General features: G+C 39.6%; 3 protein-coding genes across 3 annotated transcripts; 2 read left to right on the top strand and 1 right to left on the bottom strand.

The window, feature by feature from the left end:
• Positions 1-642: 642 nt before the first annotated feature.
• LOC116684912 (piggyBac transposable element-derived protein 3-like) lies at positions 643-2,894 on the top strand. Its single transcript, XM_032510291.1, has 2 exons — positions 643-1,303; positions 1,400-2,894. The coding sequence occupies exon 2, from the start codon at positions 1,566-1,568 to the stop codon at positions 2,892-2,894; it is 1,329 nt and encodes a 442-aa protein (XP_032366182.1). The 5' UTR covers positions 643-1,303; positions 1,400-1,565.
• Positions 2,895-17,573: 14,679 nt separating this feature from the next.
• LOC116684911 (uncharacterized) lies at positions 17,574-19,469 on the bottom strand. The gene is made up of 4 exons (XM_032510290.1): positions 19,314-19,469; positions 18,918-19,088; positions 18,451-18,744; positions 17,574-18,387 (listed from the first exon to the last, which is right to left on the bottom strand). Exons 2-4 carry the CDS (start codon positions 18,974-18,976, stop codon positions 17,574-17,576), a joined length of 1,167 nt encoding a protein of 388 aa, XP_032366181.1. The 5' UTR covers positions 18,977-19,088; positions 19,314-19,469.
• Positions 19,470-24,903: 5,434 nt separating this feature from the next.
• Positions 24,904-26,141, top strand: LOC116684904 (G2/M phase-specific E3 ubiquitin-protein ligase). The gene is made up of 3 exons (XM_032510287.1): positions 24,904-25,105; positions 25,349-25,587; positions 25,891-26,141. The coding sequence occupies exons 2-3, from the start codon at positions 25,359-25,361 to the stop codon at positions 26,139-26,141; spliced, it is 480 nt and encodes a 159-aa protein (XP_032366178.1). The 5' UTR covers positions 24,904-25,105; positions 25,349-25,358.
• The last annotated feature ends 694 nt before the right edge of the window (positions 26,142-26,835 follow it).

Raw genomic sequence — 26,835 nt, 5'->3', positions numbered from 1 at the left:
CTGTCAAACATAAAACTCTCAATTTGGCAATATTAAAAGCTTTAACTTGAAAAGAACAACATAGACTGATTATCTGTCTTTCCCTAGAATGACCAAGACTATAGTGGCCCAACACAGTTTAACATTCATTTTTCAGGTCGGTGAGGCAGTGCATAAGACACCTGACTTTGGTGTGAGAGACCTCTGTTCTAGTCTCACTGTTACAGATTCATTGGCCTTGAGCAAGTTACTTAGTTTAGGGTTGGGCTGAGTTAATGTTGCCTTTCTACCATCTCGACTCAGTCAACCCATTCTCCTCTGAAATCAATATATTTTGTACAATATATGAACACACACTGAATATGTATTCCCTTTTAGGATGTTAGAGACATACCAGGAAGGTGCAGTGGTCAATGAGAAGCAAGTGCTTTTCAGGAATCAGCTTTTTCGAACTCTCCACATGTCATTCATACTCAACCATCAGGTTTTTATGTGTCATAGACACTGAGGATGAGGATTTTGTTTGCCGCTAATTATGCTTTCCAATTGTGCTACTTTAAAATGCTTAGTGATTACTTAATGTCATTCAGAGGTTGTGTAGTTTAAAGTCAGAAGAGTCCAAAACATTTACTTTGGGCTTGCATGCCGTAAACTGGCATATCCTCCTGAGACCCAGCCCATTTACTTATGTCCACTGTAGTGGACTTTGGCATTTCATCACTCTCCTTGGATTTTTTTGTGTGAGTCCATTAATTCCTGCTGAACTGTACAGAGGACATCCTGGTCTTTTCAGTGATGTGTCATTTGATTGGGGGGTATGCTGGAAACTCCCTCTTTCTTTCAATCCAAAATGGACGGCATAGGAACAAACACATTTTATGGAAAGATGAGAGGTGAGTCAAATTTTGTTTGTCTATGATGTTGTTACTATGACAATCATATATTTTCTTGTTTATTAAGGTGTTAGGAATCATATATCTAGTTCTGATAGCAACTAAATGATGCGCCTTTTAAAATATTTGCTAATTTATGAATGTCAATTGTAGTGGACATCAGGACTATCTTCATGTAAATAATGACTCCACATTGTCGTAGGAAACAGAACTGAAGCAGAAAGAATTCTATACCAAATAGTTGAGGGAGATTCAGATTTGGAGTTGTCAGATGATGAGAGAGATGAAGATGAGGTTCAACCAGTGATAGAAGATGGTGATAAAGAAGAAGAAGATGATGCAGAAGGCTCAGTTGAAGGGACAGATACAGACACAGATACAGACAGGGACGAGCAGGAAACTCGTCGCCCTCTGTGGGCCAGGAGCAACATGTATGTTTGATACAATTCCACAATTTTAAATTCAGCTGCATTGAGTAATAAAACTGTTATTACTAATCATTTGTTTTGTTTTTTACTTCATATCAGATTTGCACCTGTGTTACCTGGGCTTCCTGTGTGTCAAGAAGATGACCCTACAACATGGGCGGACTGGAATCCAAGTGAATACTTTTCACAGTACATTGACAACAAGGTCTTTGAAGATTTAGCAACATACACAAATCAAAGAGAGCTGCAAAGCAGAGGAGTGTGTATGAACACTACGCCACAAGAAATAAAAATCTTCTTTGGCATTTCAGTCCACATGGCATGCCTTGGCTATCCCAGAATTAAAATGTTTTGGGCCAAAAAAACTAAAGTGCCAGTCATAAGTAACAAAATGACAAGGGATAGATTCTTCAGGATAAGAAACTCCCTCAAGATTGTCAATGACCTGGCTGTGACAGAGGAAACCAAGAAGGAAGATATTCTTTGGAAAGTCAGGCCACTACTTGATTGTGTGCGGCAAGGCTGTCTCAGCCTTGCAAAGCCAGAAAGGGTCTGTATTGATGAGCAAATCATCCCATTCACAGGCCGTTGTCCAGTCAGGCAGTATGTTCCCGGCAAGCCAAACCCTACTGGTCTGAAGGTCTTTGTCCTTGCATCCCCAAATGGTCTGATGCTTGATTTTGAAGTCTACCAAGGGAAGAATACCTTTCCAGCCCAAAGGTTAGGAGTTGGAGCTGCAGCAGTTCTACGCATGGTTGAATCTGTTCCAACAGGAAGCCACATATTCTTTGACAGGTACTTCACAACCATAGATCTTTTGGACACATTGCTGGCAAAGGGCCTTCCTGCAACTGGAACTATAATGAAGAACCGTGTCCCAAAGCTGTGCCAGCTGCCAGTAGACAAACATTTGAAAAAAGAGGGGAGAGGAACATCAGTGTCAGTGGTCAGAAAGAGTCCTGAGCTGGCCATCACAAAATGGTTTGACAACAAACCAGTGCTCATGGCATCCACTGTACATGGGAAAGACCCGGAAGACATCTGTACCAGATGGTCCAAGAAAGAAAAGCTCCTGGTCCAGGTCAGAAGACCAGCGGTAATTAAGCAGTATAATGACAACATGGGTGGTGTGGATCTATGTGATCGCATGCTTAGCTTCTATCGAATGTCAAGCAGGACCAAAAAATGGACGTCGCGTGTGATCAGTCACTTCTTTGATGTTGCCATCACAAACTCCTGGATACAATACAAGTCTGACAGCAAAGCTCTGCACAGACCATCCAAGAACACACATCAGTACCTGGACTTCAAATTACTCCTAGCTGAAGAGCTGTTGGAGAGTTTGGAACTGGATAAAAGCTGTGACGAGAGTGAGGATGAGTATGAGCCACCATCTAAAATGAGGATCCCACAACCAGAGCCATATGTGCGCAGACTAGGAGCCATGCACATGCCTGAGATGATGGATATCAAGCATGCAGAAAGATGCAGAAATAAGGGCTGCAGGAGCAAGACGTACATGAGATGCACCAGATGCAAGATGTTTCTCTGCATTACCAAAAAGAGAAATTGCTTCCAGGACTATCACTGCTAAAAAAGAAAATACATACACAAAATGAAGAGTGAAGGAAAAAACTAGATTGGATTCAGTTTGACAGAAGAAAAAAAATCCAACTAAATCAGTTAGTTATAGTTACATTAGTTCTATGTTCATTGTTCAAATAACGCTATAAGGATTCAAGGGGACCAATCAAAAGGATACGGACATAAAGTGTTAAGCTTTAATAGAAAACATATCCTTGCAAAATGCAAGGAAAAGGATTCAAGAATGATAAATGTATCTGTTTTAATCAAAATGCCTGTATTCTTTGATAATAATCACTCTTGGTTGACATAATTGGTGTTTACCAAATGTGTCTCTTTTCGTACTAAAATGATCCTGTTGTCCACTACAGTGGACATGCTATAAAACAAAAATTAAAAATTAAAATAAAAATGTGTAAATTGTAGGATGTTTTTTTAACCCTAAACAGGTATGGAATCACAAAAAAATATGATTAGGAAAAAACTTATTTTCCTCGGTTCTCAAGAGGATATAAATATATTTATTAAGACTGCCCTAAATGTAACGAAATGTTTGACTTAAAAAGCGGCTGTATGATGGTGCATTTCAAGTCCTATATTGTAGTCTTGTGATCCCTGTATGGTAGCTTCCTCTAGCTAGTTTTAGATGTAAACGTTAACATTACAGATGCTTTGGACAGAGGCTGTTTATAACAGCTGCTGCTGCAAGCTGTTAGCAACAGCTAGCATTTACAACAAGTAAAGCTATCTGTCCATCAGGAAACTTCTAAATCAGAGTTGAGGCACAGCAGCCAGAGGACTTCAGAGTGAAAACCAGAAAATATGTACTTTTGTTCATAACCGTGAAAGCACTTTCTGTGTGGTACACTGAACAAGCTCCAACTCAGTTCTGTCATCCTGTGCTTTCTGGATAGACTGGGCCGATGGGGCAGCGCTGTTCCTGTGTTTTGTGGGTGTGACCTGTGTACTCAGCCAGCAGCCAGATATAGGAAACTGGCTCAGTGTGTCGTCACACGGAGCCCAGATTAAAGAAAACTGTGGTTAATCTGTTTTTTTTTGTTTGTTTGTGTGTTTGTTTTTTGTTTTTTGTCTGATTTCTTTTGAATATGTTTAGCTCATTATTTGATACTTTGGCCATATTTAACATGAACATCTGACATGTGACATATAAATATCAAAGTGGAAATTTAAGTAAATTAACAAGCAAATCCATATAAAATTACTGAACAAATATCTTTTACTGTCAATCGTCACTAAGTGCACCTTTTTAGTAATGTTTTTACCGTATCAAACCTTAAAACTTAGATTTAGCTTTTAAATAACCAAAATATTTGTGAATATATATGAGACATTCTGAGACTTACGTATGTGAAAACTATACATTTTTGTTTTGGGTGTGTAATTACAATGATTGTGGCTGTTTTAAAAGACAAACTGTATTTTTACACTTTAATACTGTTTAAAGACAGTTTGACAATGCTCAGACATTTATACACTGACTAAAAAAGCAATTTTCCAAGGTTTTTGTTTTCAAAATAAATGTTTACATAATTTTATAAAATATTACATACAATTTTATAGTTTACAAATAACTCTATGTAAAATGACAAATACTTTTTTTTGCTGTTAATTGCCACTAATTGTATCTACTTTTTTTTACAGTATTAAACTTAAATTTAACTGTTTTATAAATAAAAATATTTGCGAAAATACAATATAATTTGAATGTATTTTAAAAGTAATTTTATGTGAAAAACATTTTCTGTAAAATAATAATGCTATGCTTATTCACAGTTAAAGGTTTTTTATTAGGGGTGATCAGAGTATCCGACTGAAACGAGTATCCGGTATGGATAAAGCACTTTCGCCGAGTACAAGTATCATACGAGTATTATGAGTCAATATCCGTGCTCGGATTGAATAAAACTCCTCAACTGGCCGCGCAGTGTTCTGTGATAATCACAGCGCCCCCCCCCCCCCCCGCCTACAAACCCGCTCGGATCAATCACACACACAGAACATGGAGAAATGCGCTCTCTCGCTCGCTCCCGCTCCTTCAGTCAATTCGGTCCACGGATCTGTTCCGTTAACGTTTAGGGTTTCTTCAGGTTTGTTTTTAACTTCAGTTTATAGTACTTACAGACATAGTAACCAGTAGATTTCTGGTGAACGTGGGGTTTGTAGTCCTTACATAGTAACCAGTAGGTTTCTGGTGAACGTGGGGTTTGTAGTCCTTACATAGTAACCAGTAGATTTCTGGTGAACGTGGGGTTTGTAGTCCTTACATAGTACCAGTAGATTTCTGGGCTCGTGGGGTTTCAGACATGCTGCTTGTTTTAAATGCAACTCCCGTTGCATCTCTGCCATCGGAGATTTTTTTTTTTTTTACTGTCAGCTGCCCCCCCCCCCCCCGCCCCCTCTCTCTCTGTCTCTCTCTTACTCACTCACGCACACACACACACACCCCTTGTGTGGAAATAAAAAAGAACAAAAAAATCACACTGATTATACAAAAATAAAAAGTTAAAAAAGAAAGTTATATTAAGTATGAAAACTCTTGTTCATTACATTTTACTTCATAATTGCAACCGCATGTGTTGTATTTATTGTTGCAAAACGTTCTGTATATAGTTTTTGTTACCATGACAACACCATTGATCTGAAGCTCGATGCTGGCATGTAAATAGTTTTCAAATCAGCAATAAATATACCATTTTTTGATCAACTCATATCAATTGCATGCTTAAATATACCGGTTAAAGCCCCGCACATTTCAAGAGAACCTGACCCACTTCCTGGTTAAATCTGACCACTTCCGGTTTAGGCCCCGCCCAGTCCGAGTACGGATCCGGATACAGATACTTCATGTGGTAAACAGATAGCCTACAGATAATGCTGTACTCGCTCATCCCTATTTTTTATGTTATTTTACATTAGACATTTAAATTCAGTTTATTTTAATAATTTATTGGTGTTTTTTGTTATTTAAAAAATACAGAAAAGACCTGTAAAGTTAACAAGAAAAGGTATGTAAAATTACAGATTGTTTTTACAGTGTAGGAGTCCTCCGTTACTTTGTGACTTGGTAATTAATTAAAAGCTGATGGAATCACATCCTTATATTTAGCTACAACATCATCAGATCTTGTATAGAAGGTAATGACGTGTAGTTCAGCAGTATAAACTCAAAAGTTATCAAGTCAGATAAAAAGGGATTCTGTGGGAACACCATACACCAGAACAAGATTGAGGGTGTGGTTAAAACGGTGAGTCGGTTTATGAACACTTTGAGAGAAGCCAATAGAATCTAAAAGAGAGATAAAAGCAGTACTAAGGCTATCATTCTCATCGTCCACATGAATATTAAAATCCCCAACAATAACAACTTTGTCCGTTTTAAGGACTAAAGTCTGCAAATTCAGATAAGAATTCAGAGTATGGACCAGGTGCTCGGTACACTATAACAAATAGAACTGGCTGCAGTGATTTCCAACTTGGGTGTGAAAGTCTAAGAACAAGACTTTCAAATTTCAGAGTTATAATTTAGTTTAGGTTTAGAGCTGATTAGTAGACTATAATCGAAGATTGGTGCAACTCCACCTCCTCGGCCTGCGCCTTGAGGAATGTAACTATTAATATGACTGGGAGGGGTGGATTCATTAGGCATATTCTCTATCACCCAGCCAGGTTTCAGCAAGACAAAATAAATCAATATTATAATCTGATAATAGTACAGCTTGAAGAGTCCACATTTGATTATCCTATTCTTTTGCACAATTGCACTTGTGGTTTTAATTGATATGAGGTTTTCATGCACAGCTGATCTTCTGTTTAGCCAGGCTAAGATTAATCCTGGAGTCTCGTGTTAAATCAGGTGCCTCTCTGATCCGACATAAACATGTTTAAGTTATTCCGTTGTCTTTTGCATGTGTTCTGCTTTATTTTTATTAACATGCAATTATTTGTCACTATTGTTGTCGCAAGTTTGATTTAAACCCTACTATAGCAGTTGTTTAGATGGTTAGAAATGGTTGCACTGGCACCCAGATGTGGAGTGGCAATCGGGAGAGTCAGGACTATTCCCGGTGGGACGGTAGTGGGTCAAGGCCGCCTGGTGTGCGGCCGCTGCACGGGGGCTGCTGCCTGGTGGCCGCTGCCCGGTGGCCGCTGCCTGGCGTGTGGCCGCTGCCTGGCGTGCGGCCGCTGCCTGGCGTGCGGCCGCTGCTTGCCGGCAGATCTGTGCATCGCACCAGTGTCCACTCTCTCTGTAAAAGTAGAGATGAGCAGCGCTGCGTCTGGGTCTATGCAGCTTCAGGTTTATACAGGACGCTGCGGAGATTAAGTGGGACAATGCAGCAATATTCCCAGATATGACTGGTCAGAGACCAATACATTCATGATTCATTTTCTTGTTGCTTGTCCTTCTCTAATAAAGGACAGTTTGTGTTACTCCGTAATATGTAGGCCTAATGTTTTTTATTATAACTTTGCCTACTTTGGTTTCATGACCATAACGTGGCCGATATACGTACTGTATATAGTGTAGTTTACGTTCATCACACCGGGAACTAGGGATGAGCGAGTACAGCATTATCTGTATCTGTATCTGTTTACCACATGAATTATCTGTATCCGGATCCGTACTCGGACTGGGCGGGGCCTAAACCGGAAGTGGTCAGATTTAACCAGGAAGTGGGTCAGGTTCTCTTGAAATGTGCGGGGCTTTAACCGGTATGATATTTAAGCATGCAATTGATGTGAGTTGATCAAAAATTGTTATATTTATTGCTGATTTGAAAACTATTTACATGACAGCATCGAGCTTCAGATCAATGGTGTTGTCATGGTAACAAACAAACTATATACACAGAAGGTTTTGCAACAATGAATACAACACATGCGGTTGCAATTATGAAGTAAAATGTAATGAACAAGTGTTTTCATACTCAATATAACTTTCTTTTTTAACTTTTTATTGATGATCAGTGTGATTTTTTTTGTTTTTGGTTCTTTTTTATTTCTTTTATTTCTTTTATTTCCACACAAGGTGTGTGTGTGTGTGTGTGTGTGTGTGTGTGTGTGTGTGTGTGTGTGTGTGAATGAGTGAGTAAGAGAGAGACACAGAGAGAGAGGGGGCGGGGGGCAGCTGACAGTAAAAAAAAAAAATCTCCGATGGCAGAGATGCAACGGGAGTTGCACTTAAAACAAGCAGCATGTCTGAAACCCCACGAGCCCAGAAATCTACTGGTACTATGTAAGGACTACAAACCCCACGTTCACCAGAACGTGCCCAGTAAGCACACATACGTCGGCACGACGTCTGCAAATGATCGCTTCATCTGCAATTGATCGCGGGTCATTTGCAAGCATCATTAATTGAGCGTCTCTACGTCGTATTACGATGGAAGTCTATACATCGCAGCAACGTATTAAATACGTCTTTTAGATGTATTACAAGTTCCTCAGTTGTTCGCGGGTCATTTGGAAACATCGTTAATTGAGCGCCTGGACGTCGTATTGTGATAGAAATCTATACATCGCAGCAACGTATTAAATATGTCTTTTAGATCTTATACAAGTTCCTCAGTTGTTCGCGAGTCATTTGGAAGCATCGTTTTTTGAGCACCTGTACGTCGTATTGTGATGGAAATCTATACATCGCAGCAACGTATTAAATATGTCGGTAAAATGTATTACAGGTTCCTCAGTTGTTCGCGGGTCATTTGGAAGCATCGTTTATTGAGCGTCTGGACGTCTTAACGTTACACACACTATTGATGTGATGGACAGTAAATGTGAATTCTGCCCAGCAACAAATTCGCGCCACTGTCGACAAAGGAAGGAAAAAAGTCTCCAGTCTACGAAGGGTTGGGACGGACGACTGCTTCGTTGCTGTTAAACACTATGGTAAGCACTATTTCATTTTAATGTAGATAACGTCAGCTAAAACAATATTTTGAGGTTTTCGCATGTGGAAGTGTGTGTTCTTTTGACAAATAAAAAGCTATTTTAGCTACTTGCTACGTTAGCTACGCCATGTCATGGTTTAAAGTAACTTCAAAGCCTTAAGATCAGGCTAATATCGCACTAGCCGCCCTTTTCACGTTCATTTAAAATTAAAATACCAGTGTTCTAGCTTGCCAAATGTAGCTACTAATTTGACTAGCGTTAGCTAGCTAACTAACGTTATCGTTAGGCATAATTGAACGTTACCCGATATCCGTTACCGTTGATGCTAGCGTTAGCTAGCTAGCTAAAAGTAACCGAGTGCCTTCACCTCAGTCATACTTTGCTTGTATCGGTTAGTTTTCTTTTATTGGCTTAAATGGAACTGAAACCTCAACTGGGAACATAGTTTAAGACTTGAATACTTGTTATCGAATCAAATGGTAAGGTAAATTTGGAATAGCTAATATGTCAACTAGCTAGCTAACTAACGTTAAATCTTAATTTTAAAAGGTGAAGAATTTCAGGGGGCTTCTAATTGCCTGCTAACGGTCATACTTAACTAATACGTTGCAGGGCTGCCAACTTTTCCCAAAACCTTGGAGTGAGATTTGGGGGGGGCCAACCCATATTTTGCCGCGTACAAAGCAATTTCTTTTGGTCTTTATCCTTTAGGGTTTAAATTGGGATTTGGTATATGTGGGTGGATGGGGGACTCCCTAGGGGGGTCTGGGGGTATGCCCCCCCAGGAAAAAAAGTTGAAAAATAAACCATTAAATGGCACTTTCTGGAGAGTTTTTTTGCAAAAAAAATGGAGAAATCAAGTCTTACATGATATGTGCAAAACGGTAGGGTTAGGAGCCTTTGTGTTGTTGTATCAACAGGTTTTAGGGCATTCAGCATTTACATTATTAACTTCTTATGATATAAGAACTGACCCACACAATGTGCCAAACATAATGAACCACATGAAGAGACAGTAGCATATGTCAGCAACAGCTGAGAAGATTTGGGTCTGTGGTGAACAGGTCCAGGGGTCCCTGGTGTAGGGACCAGGGACCCAAAGTTAAATTAATGTTGAGGGATCAACTAAGACCACTGAAATTCTAAAGAATGAGAACCACTAAGTTACATAAATTCTAATCCTTTAACCTTTGTGCCAATGTTCAGTAATGTTTGGCTGTCATCCTCTGGCCCCACTTACTGTTTTTACTTTTTTGTGAAAATAAAGACTATTTGTTCATTTTAAAAAACATCAATTAATTATTTACAGTTACATTTAGAGATGCAGAGGTTAGAGATGCACAATAGTGGCCCAACGTTGCAGTATCGTATATATATATATATATATATATATATATATATATATATATATATATATATATATATATATAGGCTAGTATAGCTCAGGTGTGTTTCACCAGATTTCTGCTCATATTTACAACTTTGTGCACATAACTCCTCCCATCTCTGTGTCCGAGATGTGGAGAGTTGTAATATAGTCTGCTGTGCATGTCATTCCTCCGCTGATATGATGGATCTCATTCAGACCGTCTGACAGACGCAGAGGCCCATTTGGGTCTCTGGTCTCTGACAGAGTTTAGAGGTGGCCGTACGCTGCTCTTTATCGGAGGTCTACGCATGGATGCAACGCGTCACTGCCCCCCAGAGCGAGTCCACTACAATGAACTGAAGTTGCTACACTACCAGCCGCGCTGCTCACCTCCATCTTTACAGAGAGAGTGGACACGAAGCGACGGACGGTCTGTGATAATCAGAGCTCATACCTGAAGCGCCGGACGGGTCTGTAATACTCAGAGCACATACCTGAAGCAGGGGAAATGCACCTGGGATGGCTCGTGGAAAAAATGTTCTCATTTTGCGACAATTTGAAAATTCCACAGACAGGGAGCGCTCTTGAAGCCCCTCACAGTCTCTGAAAGCACAACTAGTCGATCACAAGTGGCTCAACAGGTAAAAACATAGATAAACTCATCTTTCATAAATTTGACCGACCGGGTTGACACTTCAGCGTGAGAAATCGGGGGTGTGGCGTGTGCGCGTGTGAAACCAGTCAAATGCGTGTGTCTCACGGCCAATGCGTGAGAGTTGGCAGCCCTGCGTTGTGATTATAAGGTTTTATTTTTACCCTGCTTATCATCAAAGGGCACTGTCTAGCTATGTAAAACAGTTTAGTAAGACTGTGGTTAGTTTCTGTACATTCGGCATGAACATTAAATCTGGTTAACAATTGATTTTAAAAACTGTTCGGAGTGCCAACGGTCATAAAATATCAGTTATTAGATGGTGACCGTTTTTGTTGGCTAACTACTGACAGTCACATAACTTTGTTTAACGGTTTGTTGAAGCTAAATTGACCATAAACCTAGCTAACTAACTTTAGCTATATTAGACATTAGAGGTTTATAATCAGCTTTAACTAGGACTAAACGCGTTCAATGGACATATTGAAACTCATTTGAATTTGAGATCAATGCAATCATCAATATCACAATTAATTTGATTGGCACTTTTCCGTTTCATGTTTAAAGCCAGGGTAACCTTGGTAAACTGTTGTTTTTTTCACTAGTTATCCCTCATTAGATAAGTGGTTCTTGCTAAGAATTTCCACCATCTTCTACAAAATGTCAAAATACACCGTTTTCATTTCAAAACAATAGTTTGCAATACTAAAAATACTTCATCCTCACAAAAGAACATTATTTGTTGATAGCTTTCACACAGTGTGTCTGTTTTTATGTTGTATGTTGTGTGTGTAGTTAGTGGAAGATCAGAAGACGTGGGCAGGAGTTGTGAGAGAAGGCAATGCACAGATGAAGGACATCATACCACAATTGTGAAAAGAGACAGGTATGTTGTCATATTAGGTTTTTGTTTGATGCAAATTAAACACCTGTAATCTGAATCTATCTAGTTTTCCAAACGTGCAGTGAAGGAGAGATACCACACATCCTTCCTGCTGCTGTCAGACTTTATAATCAACACTGCTCCAAGTAGACCACACATGTTCCCTTGGATCAGAGAGGCTCCGAAATCAGGGTAGCAGCTATCGCCATGGTCCCGCTACACGTTCTGTGATGCCATGTTCAACTGCTACACTGCGGTGCCCTGCTACGTCCTGCTACGTCCTGCTGTGCCTTGTAATGCCGCACAGCGTCCTGCTATGCCATGAACTACTACAAAGAACTGCTACAAACTACTAATTTTTTTCTATTTTTGTTATTGCCACTCTTCATTCTAACCCCAACCGGCCCGTCAGACACCGCCTACCATTAGCCTGGGTCTGACCGAGGTTTCTGCCTAAAAGGAAGTTTTTCCTCGCCACTGTCGCACTGTTGCTTGCTCTGGAGGAAACCACTAGAACTGTTGGGTCCTTGTAAATTCTGGAGTGTGGTCTATCTGTAAAGTGTCTTGAGATAACTCTTGTTATGAATTGATACTATAAATAAAATTGAATTGAATTGAATTGAATGTGACAATTTACTCATGTGCAACATCTATCTACACCTTATTATGCAATATCAATAACTCCTGTAATATGGTGTTATTTAACATTCTATCTGTATCCTTAACTGTTTTAACTGCTTTATTCTTGCATTTTTACTGATGCGTTTGTCATTGCACTTTCCCTTTGATGCAGTATCACTGAAAATTTTCCCACTTTGGGATTAATTAAGAATTTTATCTTATTTAAAATGTTTTATATGTTAGTATTTTTCAGATCTCTCAACTGCCATGTTGACCAAGAGGACATGTGAGACATGCGGAAAGCTGCCATATTCCCAGTCATTACTTTGCCAAATCATCTGGGGTAAGTTTAAAAAATATAATTGAAAATGGAAGTAGGAAGTAAAGAGACGGCAGCATAAAATGGCACCTTTTGGTGTCGAAAGTAAATAATTTTAAAGCTTTGTGATTAGCATGAAACCTTGATGTTAGCCCTTTTACAGAGAATGTTACAGCATATTTTATGGGACAATGTATAACATGCTATTTAAAGCTTTCATTTAGAAAGTGATCTAAATACATATTGTCGGAATGGCGCTTTAACAGTGCCATTCAGACACCGCCTACCAAGAGCCTGGGTCTGACCGAGGTTTCTGCCTAAAAGGAAGTTTTTCCTCGCCACTGTCGCACTGTTGCTTGCTCTGGAGGAAACCACTAGAACTGTTGGGTCCTTGTAAATTCTGGAGTGTGGTCTATCTGTAAAGTGTCTTGAGATAACTCTTGTTATGAATTGATACTATAAATAAAATTGAATTGAATTGAACAGTGGTTGAGGCTAGATGGGATACAGCGACGGTGACAAAACAGTTAAATTTAGGCACCAAAACAAGTAGTTCTGTTCAGGAAACAGATCGGGATTTTAATTAAAACTCCAGAAGAACAGAACGTGTTTTCCTCGGTGAAAGTATAACAAATATGTCATATTGGTCATATTGGTCTAGATTAAGTAGGATTTTTGCGTAACTTTTGGCCGTAGCTGTATCCTTTCAAGTGTCAACAGCCCACCTGTTGGGGATCTTGAACTTCATCCAAAATGAAACTGCACAAACTGCAGCTCCCCCTACTGACCAATTGGCCTTACTGTTCAATTATATGAAAAGGCTGAATTGGAGATTCTGAGGAAAAGTTTGCAGAGAATTTAACTATGTTAACATTTTGCTTGCCATATTCTACTTAATGAAGCTGGTCTTCTAGTCACATCTGCAAAAAAAAGACTTACATTACATTACATTACTCAACCACTTCCTAAAAACAAAGAGAAAAGAAACAAAGAATGAAATAAAAAAAATACTTCCATGCATTGAAAGATACATCTTTGAATGTACTTAACTCAAATCTTTTGTTCTTGCCACAGTTGCAGCACAGAGGAATCCTACTTTCCGGAGTCTGAAGGCGAGTAGGCTATTAAGGACTTCCTAGACTGGCAACAGACTGGAGAAGAGGCTGGAGCTGAGACACCCTTTTTTAGCTACTGAAATAATTGACATTATGATAGACAGTGGACAATATAGTGTGAGAATTAGTTGTTGTTCTCCAACATGTACACACTGCTGTTGTGAAGCAGGGATACACAGCTCACAAGTGTGTAGTCAAAAGAGAGAAATATTGTATATTCAGTGACTCTACAGATTAAGAAAAATAATGAATTTTCTTAAATAAATGTTATTCTTGGCTCAATTGCTCAGTGTCTTTGAGTCTTGGGTTATCATGATCCATTGGCATCCAAAAACGGATAAATTGACTTTTTAGCTTCACTGATTCTGATTGGGTATCACCTGGAACACAACCAATAATAGAGACAGACACCAAATGAGAGAAAACGACTTAAGCCGTTGCACACTGTTCCCAGGAAACGTGCGTGCCCCAGGTCGGTTTACAGTGGCAGACTTAAAAAAACAAAACACTGGTTTAAGCTTTTTTACTAGTGTTTTTGTACATTAGCCCTTAGTACAGACAAAAGTAGGATAATTATCTCATAATATAGCTACATGATCATTTTTTGCATTTTCAGAATAGCTTTTAATGTGCTATAGTGTGCTATTTTCTCAAATAATTTGAACTATGTAAATTGTCTGAGTACCTTTAAAAGTGCTTCATAAATAAAATGTATTATAAGTAATTGTGTATGACTTATCTCTTACTTTAGCAATTCATGTAATTTAGTAAAGATATTTAAAGTAGTTTCGTATGACTTATACTGATCAGTTGTGTTAAATGGGTTAATGCAGGATCAATTGATCGGCACATCTTCCTGACATCTGTACTACGTATAACAATGTCAGGAAGATGTGCCCGAGATTGCATCTGTAAAATGTAAAGCGGATGTTGGGACTATACGTTAGAACGATGTAAATGAGCCTGCATCTGTACGACGTATTATATACGTTAGAACGATGTATATGAGCCGCATCTGTACGACGTATGGCATACGTTAGAACGATGTATATGAGCTGCATCTGTACGATGTATGGCATACGTTAGAACGATGTAAATATACATACGTCGTGGAAATATGGAAGGCTAAAGGGATCTTAAACGTCACTTCCGCTTCACGTTTTGAATGTTTTTTACGTCGTTTTTTACGTCGTTCAATGTCAAAGCGGCGTTAAAAGCGCCGCGGAATGCTCCTTTAACGCCGCCTTTTACGTGGATCGGGTCGCGCATCACATGACGCGTTACGTCAGCGCCGTAAAAAACGCCGCGGTTTGATCATTTAACGCCGCTTTTTACGTGGATTGGGACCTGTATCAGAACGCGTTGTGTTAAAATTCTAATGGACTCCACCCTGTCTTTTCCAAAGCCAATACATTTGTACTGTTATCACCCAATCAGTAAAGAACAATAACAGACCAAATGAATCCAACCCAGCACAAGTATGAGCAAAGCTCAGTGGATTTGGGAGAGGCTTGTCTCTTTTTCTACAGTCTGTTTTTCTATTAGTACGGCCATCGGTAAACTGAAACTGTAGGCAGCTTAACTGTATTGTGTTTTCATTGAATATGGTATCATTTGTAAAAGGTTTGCTGCAGACACAATTGATTAACGTCCACTGATATTGTACTTACTTGCTCTTAGTAAAATCAGGGAAGGCTACTAACCTCCAAAAATTCTAAAAAATTAAAAACCATGAGACTTTCACTTTGCAAAATGAATTGTCTAGTTTTGATTGAGCTCGCTTTATTGTTATTAAGTAAATAACATCAGTGTTTCCCCCGTCTTTATAGAACCAATCCAAACACAATGCAATAACTCCACTAGGGGGCACTCACACACTCCAAATACATGAGACGTTTTAAGGACCTGACCACAGTACACATGCATTCTTTGTATATTCTAATTTCCAGAGAAATTCGTTTTTAAAGGCTTTAAAGACTTGTGTATACAAGTGTATACATCTGTACCAACAATGTATTTATGGAACAAGTCCACCATCAGGCTTAGGCCTACACTTACGTACCTACATTAGTTGGTGAAAGATGTAGGTAGGAGTAGAAGTGGCCTAATGATGATAAAGTAAATAGTTAAATTCAAGGCTGTCAACTGGGAGTAGCCTATATGGATATGTGCAACTGACTGTTCACCAAATGCACAGCTTGTGCGTAGAAGCTTTGATTGTGCAAGTTTTGGTCTGAAAGAAGCAGCACAGACGATCAGACCGCTGGAGGCAGAACAGCAAGTGTTCCTACATGATGCACCTTAAAACCTGGGCTGGTAGAACTTCTCCACAAAGAGCATATCTGATGATCATTTCAGCCTTCTTCGTGACATTGTGGATGGACTTCCTGGCCTCATGAAAGCTGGGTTTACATCCACTTTCATCATTTTAAGCACAGTACAAATGACAGTTTAAGTTAAATGAATGACTTATCATATTTGAAATGTTCGTCTGTGCTTCTTCCCATCTGCTTTGCTACTGAAATAAAGGACACAGCTGCAAGTTTAAAACTTAAAAACTAAAATGTCAAGGACAGGTGCATCTCATATTATAATACAGTGGAAAAGTTGAAGTGAAACTTTGTTATATCCTAAATTTATTACACATAAAAGGAAAGATTTCAAGCCTTTTTTGTTTTAGTCTTGATCATGATAGTGTACAGCTCATGTAAATCAAAAACTTTTATCTCAAAACATTAGAATATTACAACAAAGAATGTATAATGTGGAAATATGAACTGAGAAGAATCAACCAAGATTAAAAAAAGCCTGAAATGATAAACTTTATGGATGATGAACATATGGAAGTGTCACTATAATAAAGTTACAGAAATTAACTTTTCCACAATACTATCATTTCCTGAAATGCACCTTTATGTTAGACGTTAAACAAATGGCTTAATTTAAAAGACCAAGTAAAGTTGTTTAAAAATTAAGTCATCAAAAGATCATCTTAACCCAGTCGTCCATGAATGGTAGCCTACAAGGGATGGGTCCACCAACAGACTTATCATTTGGACTTTTAAAAGACCAGAACATGCTTCATGTCCTCTTAGACTTTTGAAGAGTTGATACTATCGTCAGGCTATAGCATTAAACCAACAAAAACACTATTCTTTGAAATTCATTGTGGTGGTATTCTGTTCATTCTTTTCCACAACCCAAGCAGGTTTATTTTTAGCAGCTTTCAGAGAATGTTTAAAGATATGTAGGTTAGTGAAGTCACCTTTTTAAAGATGGAGATTTGTCCAGAACAACCAAACACTTGGTTCCTAGCTTAGTAAATCTGACAAAAATTGACTGCAGTGTGATAGGCCTACCAGTCTAAAAAGAACCCTTGCTGCTTCATTAGGTCTATGTGCAGCAATTGTTTAAACTCATGTGGAGAGCTGGTGATTCATCTGTGTTCATATGGGTGGCCGTGGGTTGTGGTGCCTGGTTGAACTGGACTGCATTGTATTGGTTTTATTTGAATACACATACAGATAAGCCCACCTAATAAACTAGTAGGATGTAGTCTACAAAAGATAATATGTAGGCTTCACTCTTTTCATTCAAGTACACTCTTCATTCATTGAGTGCACCTGCCAACTTTCGACAGAACCATTCACAAAAAATCTTAAATAAAAAGGTATGATTTACATCTGTAAACCTTTGCTTAAAAAAACAAAACAACAACAACAATGACCACACTTATCTAGTTTTGCCTGTTTAATTGTCAAATTTACAAGACACACACACACACACACACACACACACACACACACACACACACACTCACTCACTGCTGAGGTAGGGACCCTAGGAAAGACAAAACCCCATGCAGGATGTCCAATCCGAGGCGATCTCTGGGGCCACTAAGTGGATCAAATCGTGCTTCAAGCTCTTCTATGATTGAGCTCTCAAACATGTACTGGTTGGGAGGTACAGTCACTCTGTCAGACCAGACTACCAGCCTTTCTGAAGCAGAGGCTTCTACAGCCCCAGCACCATCTGGATCATTATCACCTCCTATTGCTCCTGCAGCATGAACACCTCCCTCTGGTGCAGTTCTGGCACCAAAGATGTCCTGCATTGCAGTGCTTGGCCGTCCCTGCTGTTCCACGCAACCTCTTACAAACAGCTGCAAGGGGCTCTGATGCCTTTCTGTCCGCAACCCATGGTTGTTCCATTGCTGTACAAAGGCTACGATGTCCCTATTGAGTCGCGGCAGGTAGACATAATGAAGAGCCCACAGGTGCATCTCATTGTCAATGTCCACAACACCATCACTCTCCAGGAAATTGAAGAGGTCATAGTATACATTTGTCAACCCTCGCCAGACATCACCCCATAGCCTCTCAATTCGTTGATTATGAGTGCTCCTTCCTCGGAGAGCACTGCCTCGCTCAGAGCCTCTGAGAATGTTCATCATTAGCCACACCGATGTATTCTCTCCACCATAATCTGTCCTTACACGAGACGGCATGCCAAACCTGGTCACACCATGCATGAAACAGTCCATCACTGTGCTGCTGCGGTTGTTATTTGAAGCGCGGAGGAAGACGATGAGCCGACTGTAGCCATCTATTCCTCCATGAATAACAATCCTCCACCTAATATGTATAAAAGATAAAAAGAGATTAAACAAACAAACAAACAAACAAACAAACATCTACCTTATCAGTTTGTGGTTCCCATCAAGATGCCACAAGGAATTTGGTCCAGCCACGCGGTATGCCCTTCGGTGCAATCTTTGTGACATCGTTCTGAGAGCGGCGGCCCTTGGATCAATCCGCCGCATACACTCTCGCACTCTGCATCTCTGTACCCAAATTCCCTGTGACCGCAGTTGTGCCCTGACAGCCTCTGGGCCAAGTAGGTCATTCCCAACTACAATTTCTTTGACCATTTCATCCAGGGCAGAGTCTGACATGTCAGAGTATGATGCAGAGCGGGTCAAATTGAACCTTCTGAGAAGTAAATGAAGAACAGAGTCACTGTATAGCTTAGGCTGTGTATAAAATCTCTAAAGAAAAAAAAAAGAAAAAAAAGAAAAATCACATAAGCCACACATTTGTAATCCATCAGCTGCTTGTCAAGTCAGCTAGATAAAGCAGCAATATTAAGTCCTAATGCAACCTACCTGAAACGTCGTTTGACTGTAGGTACAGAAACATGCAGAATATCTGCAATCCGTGACATTGTAAATCCACATGACTTTAGGAATGTCAGTTGCTCTAGTCTAGAGAGATGGAGAAGTGAGGCGGACCTCTAGCACCACTCCAAGCCAGTGGAGCCTGGTAAGATGAACTGGCTGTAACATAAAGTACATTGCCATTGAAGTGAATTTGTTGTAATTGCAGTTTGTGTGTTGTGTGGGTGTCTGAAGGATCTGAATTTGATGTACAGCTGTATTGGAATGAAGACCAATGTCATTAACATTTTAATTTGAGGATATTGAAGCAAGAGAGGGTAGACATAAAGCAATCAAGCTACAAACCTACATCACAATCTGCGATGCAGTGTCATTTTAACTTACCTTGTTGTTCATGCCATCTACAGCTCCTTACTTCATGGATATATTCAGCTATGTCTCCAAGTAAGCAATCTGTTGCTTGAACATTTATCAGCCTTCCCCTTGCCCATTCAAGGCTCCTCTGCATGGTCTCCAACCTAGAACCCAGTAAATGAAAAGATTTAACAGTTGACATCAACATCATTGGCAGGGGAAATAATTCAGTGGAGTGCCAATCTAAGTTTGACTTTTGACATAACTGGGAAGGAGAATTGCATTGGGATATGAATTCTTAGAACTGCTCACCAAACTGGCACCTTCCAACTGTACTGGTGAGTAGAGGGTGAGCCAATCTGGGAAAAAATAAATTCATACTTCTGTGTACGACCCAGAAGTTGGGTTACATAAAGAGAGGTCGAATACATTAAGCAAGAGAGCCAGGTTTACGTAACGTTACATTGTAGTTAATGTTAACCTACTGAAGGCATGGTCAGCCTAAATTAAATAACCATGTGCTTATGGCTAACATTATAAAAACTAACAGTCACTTGTTCAACTTTTACATTCACTATCAATATTGTAAACGAAACTGCATTTCTCTAGCAATTTTACTGTTACAGAAAGCTTTTACAACTAAAACTCTCACCTTCTTAATGTTGATTCCAAAACAGCAGGCCCAGCATCTGTCTGCCGAAGACGAGTGCAGTTGTCTAACGTCCACTTGCACTGGGAAATAAAGTTTCTCCTAGCCATCTTTTAGAAATAAAGCAGGACAGTTGTCGTCGTTCTTGTATCCTCTTTCGATTGAAAATATACTATCGTTATAGAGCTCAAAAGTGACTGCGCCGTATTTTGCGTTAGAGATTCGAGAGTTAAAATCCCCTTTTAAATACTTCCCCTTGTTTTCACTCCGACTTTTTTTTTGGGGGGGGGGCAGATTGTGTCGTCAGATCCTTGCGCGCTTTTTCTTCTTCTTCATAACTCGCTGAGTGTCATTGGTGAAAGGATGGCTGAGCGGAGAAGTCGTTTCAGGGGAAGAATTAACGACCTTAGAGACAGAATGAACGCCCAATTTAATCGGCTATTAAATGAGGATGGTCCGGAGGAGGAAACTGATGTTTTATCGAGGCAAGATATGCACAAACTTTTCTTAATTTATATTACGTTCTGCCACTCTATTTTTGCACTGCTTAGCAGCACCCGTCTGTTAAATTGGCGCATTTGCAAGTGGCGTTGTAATGTTTTTATTTATTTTTGCAGCTCTCTCAAAATGGTCTGTTATCCCTATTAACAGCGAAAACAATGATAAAGCAGGTCAAATAGCTAATGCATAATTTGTACAAGGTCAGCAGAAGATAACCAAAGCTAGCGTGGTAAGCCTACTAGCGTGGTACCAATTGGTAATAACTAACCTTAGTGTAACGTTGATTTATATCGGTAGCGGCCTCTTCATTTTCCGGGAATTATTCTTTATTTTACCGTTGTATCCCGCCAATATGCTTTTTATATATTTTCTCTTGAATGTATGTATTTTCCACATTTCTCTTCCTTATATAGCCCTGGTATAAATCTAAGGGATTCAAACCGGTCAGTTTCTACCTAAAGCATATGTAACAAAATCGTTAGCTAGTAATGCAATTAAACTGAAAGTCATTTAGTTTTATTGAGAATCAAAAAGGGTTAACTGAGAGCTTTAAAACCTTTAGTTCTAGATTAAACAAAGTTTTGCAAAATGTTAAAAGTTAGGAGTTAATATACAATGTTCTAAATAGTTTAGAACATTAACAGTGGTGTAACCGGAAAATATTGATATGTATTGTCCTTTATTTTAAAACGTGTTATACTGATTGGCCAGTTTTGTTGTCAATGTCGTCTGTGGAGAATGGTCATGAGTGAGGAAGTGAATGTGTGAAGGAGGGGTTGTTTTTTTGGTGTCGGAGAGACAAGAGGGAGACATGAGGAAGACTGTAGATAGAGAGTCGCAAACTTGAGGAGATGAACAAGAGACAAAGTAACATCGAGAGACACGAGAATACTTAGCTTGGAGAAGATCTAAGTGGACTAACGAAGGTGTAGAGGAGTACACAACGGCACTTTTGTTGTCTACCGCAGTGTTTAGAACAAACTTTGTGCCTGGCTAACAGGCACACTAGCGGGAGCTAGCGGCAGAAAGTTCCTGATTCAGAGGACGCTGATTGTTAACCGGAGAGGACGACGGTGTACCGTATCGAGTGGTTTTCGTGTTGGAAGTGTGTTTCTTGGACTAAGAAGAAAACGTCCGTTGGACGCATCGCACACGAGCTACCATCAGGCCGGTGTAACACCAAATTCTGTGACCATCGTATTTTTCGACTTTATGGAGCGCTGTTGCCACTGAGCTTACTCACACAGACAACTTTAGTACGCTTTTAGCGTAAACTGCAAGCTGTTTATAATGAAGGTGAGTTCATCGCCGATAGTTTAAAAATGTGTTTTTTGACTTGAGGTGTGTGTGTGTGTGTGTGTGTGTGTGTGTGTGTGTGTGTGTGTGTGATTTTGAATGACTAGTGTCTAATCGTAAATCTAAATAAACTAGTTTGTGTTTATTCTGTTGGCCACTAATAAACATCTCAGAGTAGACTTAATCATGAGGATGTGGTTGAAATAAAACATGAGGCTGGTCCCTAATCTACAAGAGCTGTGGGAGGAAATTATCAATAACCAAGTAATAATTTGATTGTGAACTCACTGTGAATTGTAAATAAATAAAGTCTTATATACATTTGAACATTTCCAAAATCCCCTGTCACAACAAGCAAACCATTTAAGGTGACGTATTTTATCTTCATACTTTATGTATAGACAAAAAAACAATAACCACTCTGGTCTTAGTCATAAGGGGTCACATATTTTGACAGCTGTTGTCAGAATATGTGACCCCTTATGACTAAGACCAGAGTGGTAATTGTTTTTTTGTCTATACATAAAGTATGAAGATAAAATACGTCACCTTAAATGGTTTGGTTGTTGTGACAGGTGAATTTGGAAATGCTCGAATATATATGGAGTGCAGTAGTGCTCCACTTTTTTTTTGCCTGCTCTAGAGCTGACTCGCAGTATGAATCAAAGGAAACCACTTAATTAAGGACATGGGCAAATTGCTTGGAACAGTTTTAATAAACTACTTTCATTATCCATGAAAATGTTTCAACATTTGATGGTGCATTGTTGAATTATATACATTTTTAAAATTAATTGTTACATTCTTTTTCAATGCTAAAGAAACTGAAGTAATGCAATGAATTCATATTGCAGATTACAGATGTTTCGAAATTCGGAAAGCGGTGGACCGATACGCCGTCGACCAAGGAGCGTAGCAAGGCGGCAAATAACTTTTAAAGTTGCACTGCTAAAGCATTATGTTCAGAGGCTCACTTCACGTATGGGTAAGTCTATCCTTTTAGCATGGCATTTTGTTCTGTATTGTTTAGGCTTACCCTTTATGCATGTTTTCTTCACTTCATCTACCCACTGTATGTGTTATTTAAATAAGTAATTACCGCATCACGGAACTCATTTGATATTAGATTTCACTTTGTCATTGCACGTCACTACGTTCAAAGCAGCAACCTGCAGATATTACTGACATGCATTTAGCAGCTTGGAATGAATGTGCTATTGACAAAGGTAATACTTTTTTTTGATGCTTTGTCAGATGCCACTGAACCTCGCCGGGTCGTTGTACCACTGGACTTACAAGAAGAGGAATTTCTTCAAGTCCTGAGGGACTTGTTTCAAGATTTACTCATGCAGCAAGACTTTGAGTTATGCAGAGTAAATGGCCAAAGAATGGTCCTGCCTCTGATCCTGAACTCCAAGTGCCCCAGGGAAATCCATGCCAATAATGCCTTGCGTCGGTCCAATTTATATATTCGTCCACAGGTATGCAAATGTGTGTGAGGATTTTCAGTAGGTTACCATGTACCTGTAACACCATGTACAGATTTAAGCAGAAATTACTTTCGGATCAGGTGGATCTGGATATTGTACAGTCAAAAAAGTATTTAGTCAGTCACGGATTGTGCAAGTTGTCCTACTTAGAAAGGAGACATCTGTAATGTTCATCTTAGGTACACTTGTACAGCTCTTTGGTCTTGGCCATGGTTTTTGTTTTGAGTCTGACTGTTTGAGGTTGTGGACAGGTGTCTATTTATACAGATAATGAGTTCAAACAGGTGCCATTAATACAGGTAAGAAGTGGCGGACATAACAGCTTCTTAAAGAAGAAGTTACAGGTCTGAGAGACAGAAATCTTGCTTGTTTGTGGATGACCAAATACTTATTTTCCTCCACGATTTAAAAATAAATTCTTTAAAAATCCTTCAATGTGATTTCCTGGATGTTTTTTTTTTCTCTCTCATTTTTTGTCGTCCAGGCTGCAGGACTGCCCGTCCAGCCTACAGCTGCCAGTTTGAGGCAGGACGCTGGACCACCCATCCAAGCTTCCTCTGGACGGCCCTTCCAAGCTTCCACTGGACCGCCCATCCAAGCTTCCTCTGGACGGCCCTTCCAAGCTGGCCACTGGTAGCAATAATCATGATGAAATGAGGTTTGTTTGTCTGTTAAATTGTTTAAATATTCATGACCACTAGACATTTTTGAGAATAATCTTTGAATGTAAATTTACAGTTTGTGTGCTGTTGGCTGACCCCAATATTTGAACTGCCTTTCCCAATTGTTATATTATATTGTATCTTCTGTTGGACACAGGGAAGACTTCTACATGGATCTCTCTGATTCAGAACTTGAATCTCCCTCATTTCTCCAGTCTCCAGTCCGGTGCAACAGCCCCAATGTATGCAAATATAGGATTTTATCTAAATTTGTCTATCCTATATGTCCTGATTATGCATGTGTTGTCATTGTTTTGTTTTCTGTGTTCTCAGGATGTCAAAGGTCTGGCTGACATTTTAAAAGAATTCCAAAATGACCATCTTGATGTTAGTTGCACCATCCCCGTCATTGCCAGGCGAAAAAACATACTTCAAAGTGCATGTGTTGCGCTAAGCCGAAGCTATTTTGCCTGGCACAAACTGCCTCATATTGAGTTTGTTGGGGAGATGGCGGAGGACTACGGAGGTCCAAGGAGGGAGTATTTCAGGTTAATTCAAGATTTGATGCATAAAAAGGTCATGTGAACAGTGATACCTTTTCAGATGTGCCATTATTTTTAAGGCCATATATGAGATGTTTTATCTTTCTGTTACAGACTCCTCATGATTGAACTGCAGGAAAAGATGGGGATTTTCCAAGGAAGACTAGGGCGGCTCCTTTTTAGCTATGACCAACGAGCGTTGGCACAAAACAAATTTTATACTGCGGGAAAGCTGGTGGCCTGGTCCATTATCCACAATGGACCAGGTATCCGATGCCTGAACCCAGAGTTATTTCAGCTAATGTGTGGCCAGAAGCCTGAAATGACCTCCTTTGACTTGGACGTTTTCCAGGAAGAGGAGTTGCAGAAAAAGCTGGAAAATGTATGTTATAGTCTTGTTTTAAAATAGTATCGTATTGTTTTAATCACTTGTATCACTATCTTGAAACATTGTCTAAACATTTTTTGTCCACTGTAACCTTAAGATCTATATTGACTACAAATAACTCATTTATTGGTATACCCAGGTTGTGAAATGCAGCACCAATGAGGAGCTAGAGGAGCTCAAATGCACATTGGGAGACTGGATAGTGGACTGTGGTGTGCCAAACGTTTACACAGCCTCTGTGAGGGACCTGCCTACAATTCACGGGCAAATAGTTACCCATTACTTGTACCACAGGTAAATGAACAACAACAAAGGGATGGGGCTCTAAGCACACTTGTATAGCTGGATTTTGAACACAGTGCTTTGAACCATACACTTTAATGTAATCTCGTTTTCATCGGTTGTGTAAATTGGAGGAGTTACTGAATATTAACCAGTAAATGTTGTAGTCATGTCTACCATTTTTGTCACACTGTTTGACACTATTTGCTACGGAATGTGTTATTGATGTGAAAATATTGATATTAATGTGTTAAGGGTGGCCAGTATGGTCCAACAGTTCATTGCTGGGATGAATTCATGTGGCCAGATGTGGGAGATGGTGGTGATGAACTGGAGAGAATTCCTCCCACTGTTCACAAACACAACACAGAAACTCTCCAGGAACGACATCAGGAACCTCTTCACTATATCCTGGAGTCCACAGGGCAGCAACCACAGAGAACAGGAGGAGGAGACTGTCTTCCAGTGGGAGTGCTGGCTGATGTCCATTCAAGGTGTGTGATACTAGCTGTTTGTAATAAGCAGATTTGAATATTTTTGATGCAATGCCTTTATCTGCTACCATATAAAAAAATTATGATCTTGAATGCAGTGCCTCTCAAAAATTATATACTATATGGATCCCTCACACACACACACACACACACACACACACACACACACACACACACACACACACACACACACACACACACCTGGGAAACCCCTGAATACTGAATGTACATTCTCTTCAAGTTCTTGTATACAACTATAACTAGTTCTTTTAATGATTGGACTGTTTGTATGTGTCTCAGCAGAAGAGGAGATGGATGTTTCTTTCGAGGAGTTGATGGTATTTGTCACAGGAGCAGATTCTGTCCCCCCTCTTGGGTTCCCGAAGCAATGTGAGGTTGACTTCTATAACCAGGAGGATGGGAGCTGCCGCATTCCATATTCATCAACCTGTAGCCTTTGCCTCTTCCTCCCGAGAGGAGTTACAGAAGAAGACAACTTCAGAAGGCTTATGTTCCTTGCCCTGAAAGGGTCCCTTGGTTTTGGGAAGGTGTGAGGGACATGTAGCTGGTTTGATTTGAGTCAGAGACGATGTATCAAGTGAACTGCAGCACTTCTTGCAAATTTCCACACACGCACAATTCCTGTAATTTAACTTGCGGTGCAATGTAATTTTAACATATAAATAATATTTTTGTATTTTACAAGATAGGTATTTTGTTTCTCACGGATCATTCAGGATCACACGGATGATTGGATCACTCAGATCCCTGTTACTACAGAATTTTTTGTTTTGCTAAAACCACCTCAAATTGCAGGAAAGAAAGAATGTGTTTGGCTGTTTAAAACAAATGTGTTACAGGTTGCCTCCCCTGCACTTGATGGGGAAGATGTACCCCCATTTCAAATGTTTGACTAGCGCCTCCCTCATGAAACCAAGTCCCCACCCCCTCATCCTGCAAAGCTACTCTATCTATGCCCTTGACAAAAGTACCTAAAATGAGGCCGAGGTAAAAAGTTGACAATTATTTTTTTTATACTCCTAGAGACCCTGGCCAGAATATTTCACCTGAAGTGATGATTAAAAAAATGACTGAATTTCAATTCCATGCAGTCATATTTGATAATATAACAATTATATATTCTCTCCAGATTTGTACAGTACGGCTCCCTTATTTTGGAGTACTTCTTGGAAAGTGTTTGTCCAAAGGTTTCTAGGCTCCACAAATAATTAAATTATGTTTTATTTT

This window comes from Etheostoma spectabile, unplaced genomic scaffold (assembly GCF_008692095.1).
Source record: "Etheostoma spectabile isolate EspeVRDwgs_2016 unplaced genomic scaffold, UIUC_Espe_1.0 scaffold00569390, whole genome shotgun sequence".
In the NCBI taxonomy this organism is placed as follows: Eukaryota; Metazoa; Chordata; class Actinopteri; order Perciformes; family Percidae; genus Etheostoma; species Etheostoma spectabile.
The sequence above is the reverse complement of the archived record's forward strand: the minus strand, read 5'-3'. Positions and strand labels throughout refer to the sequence as shown.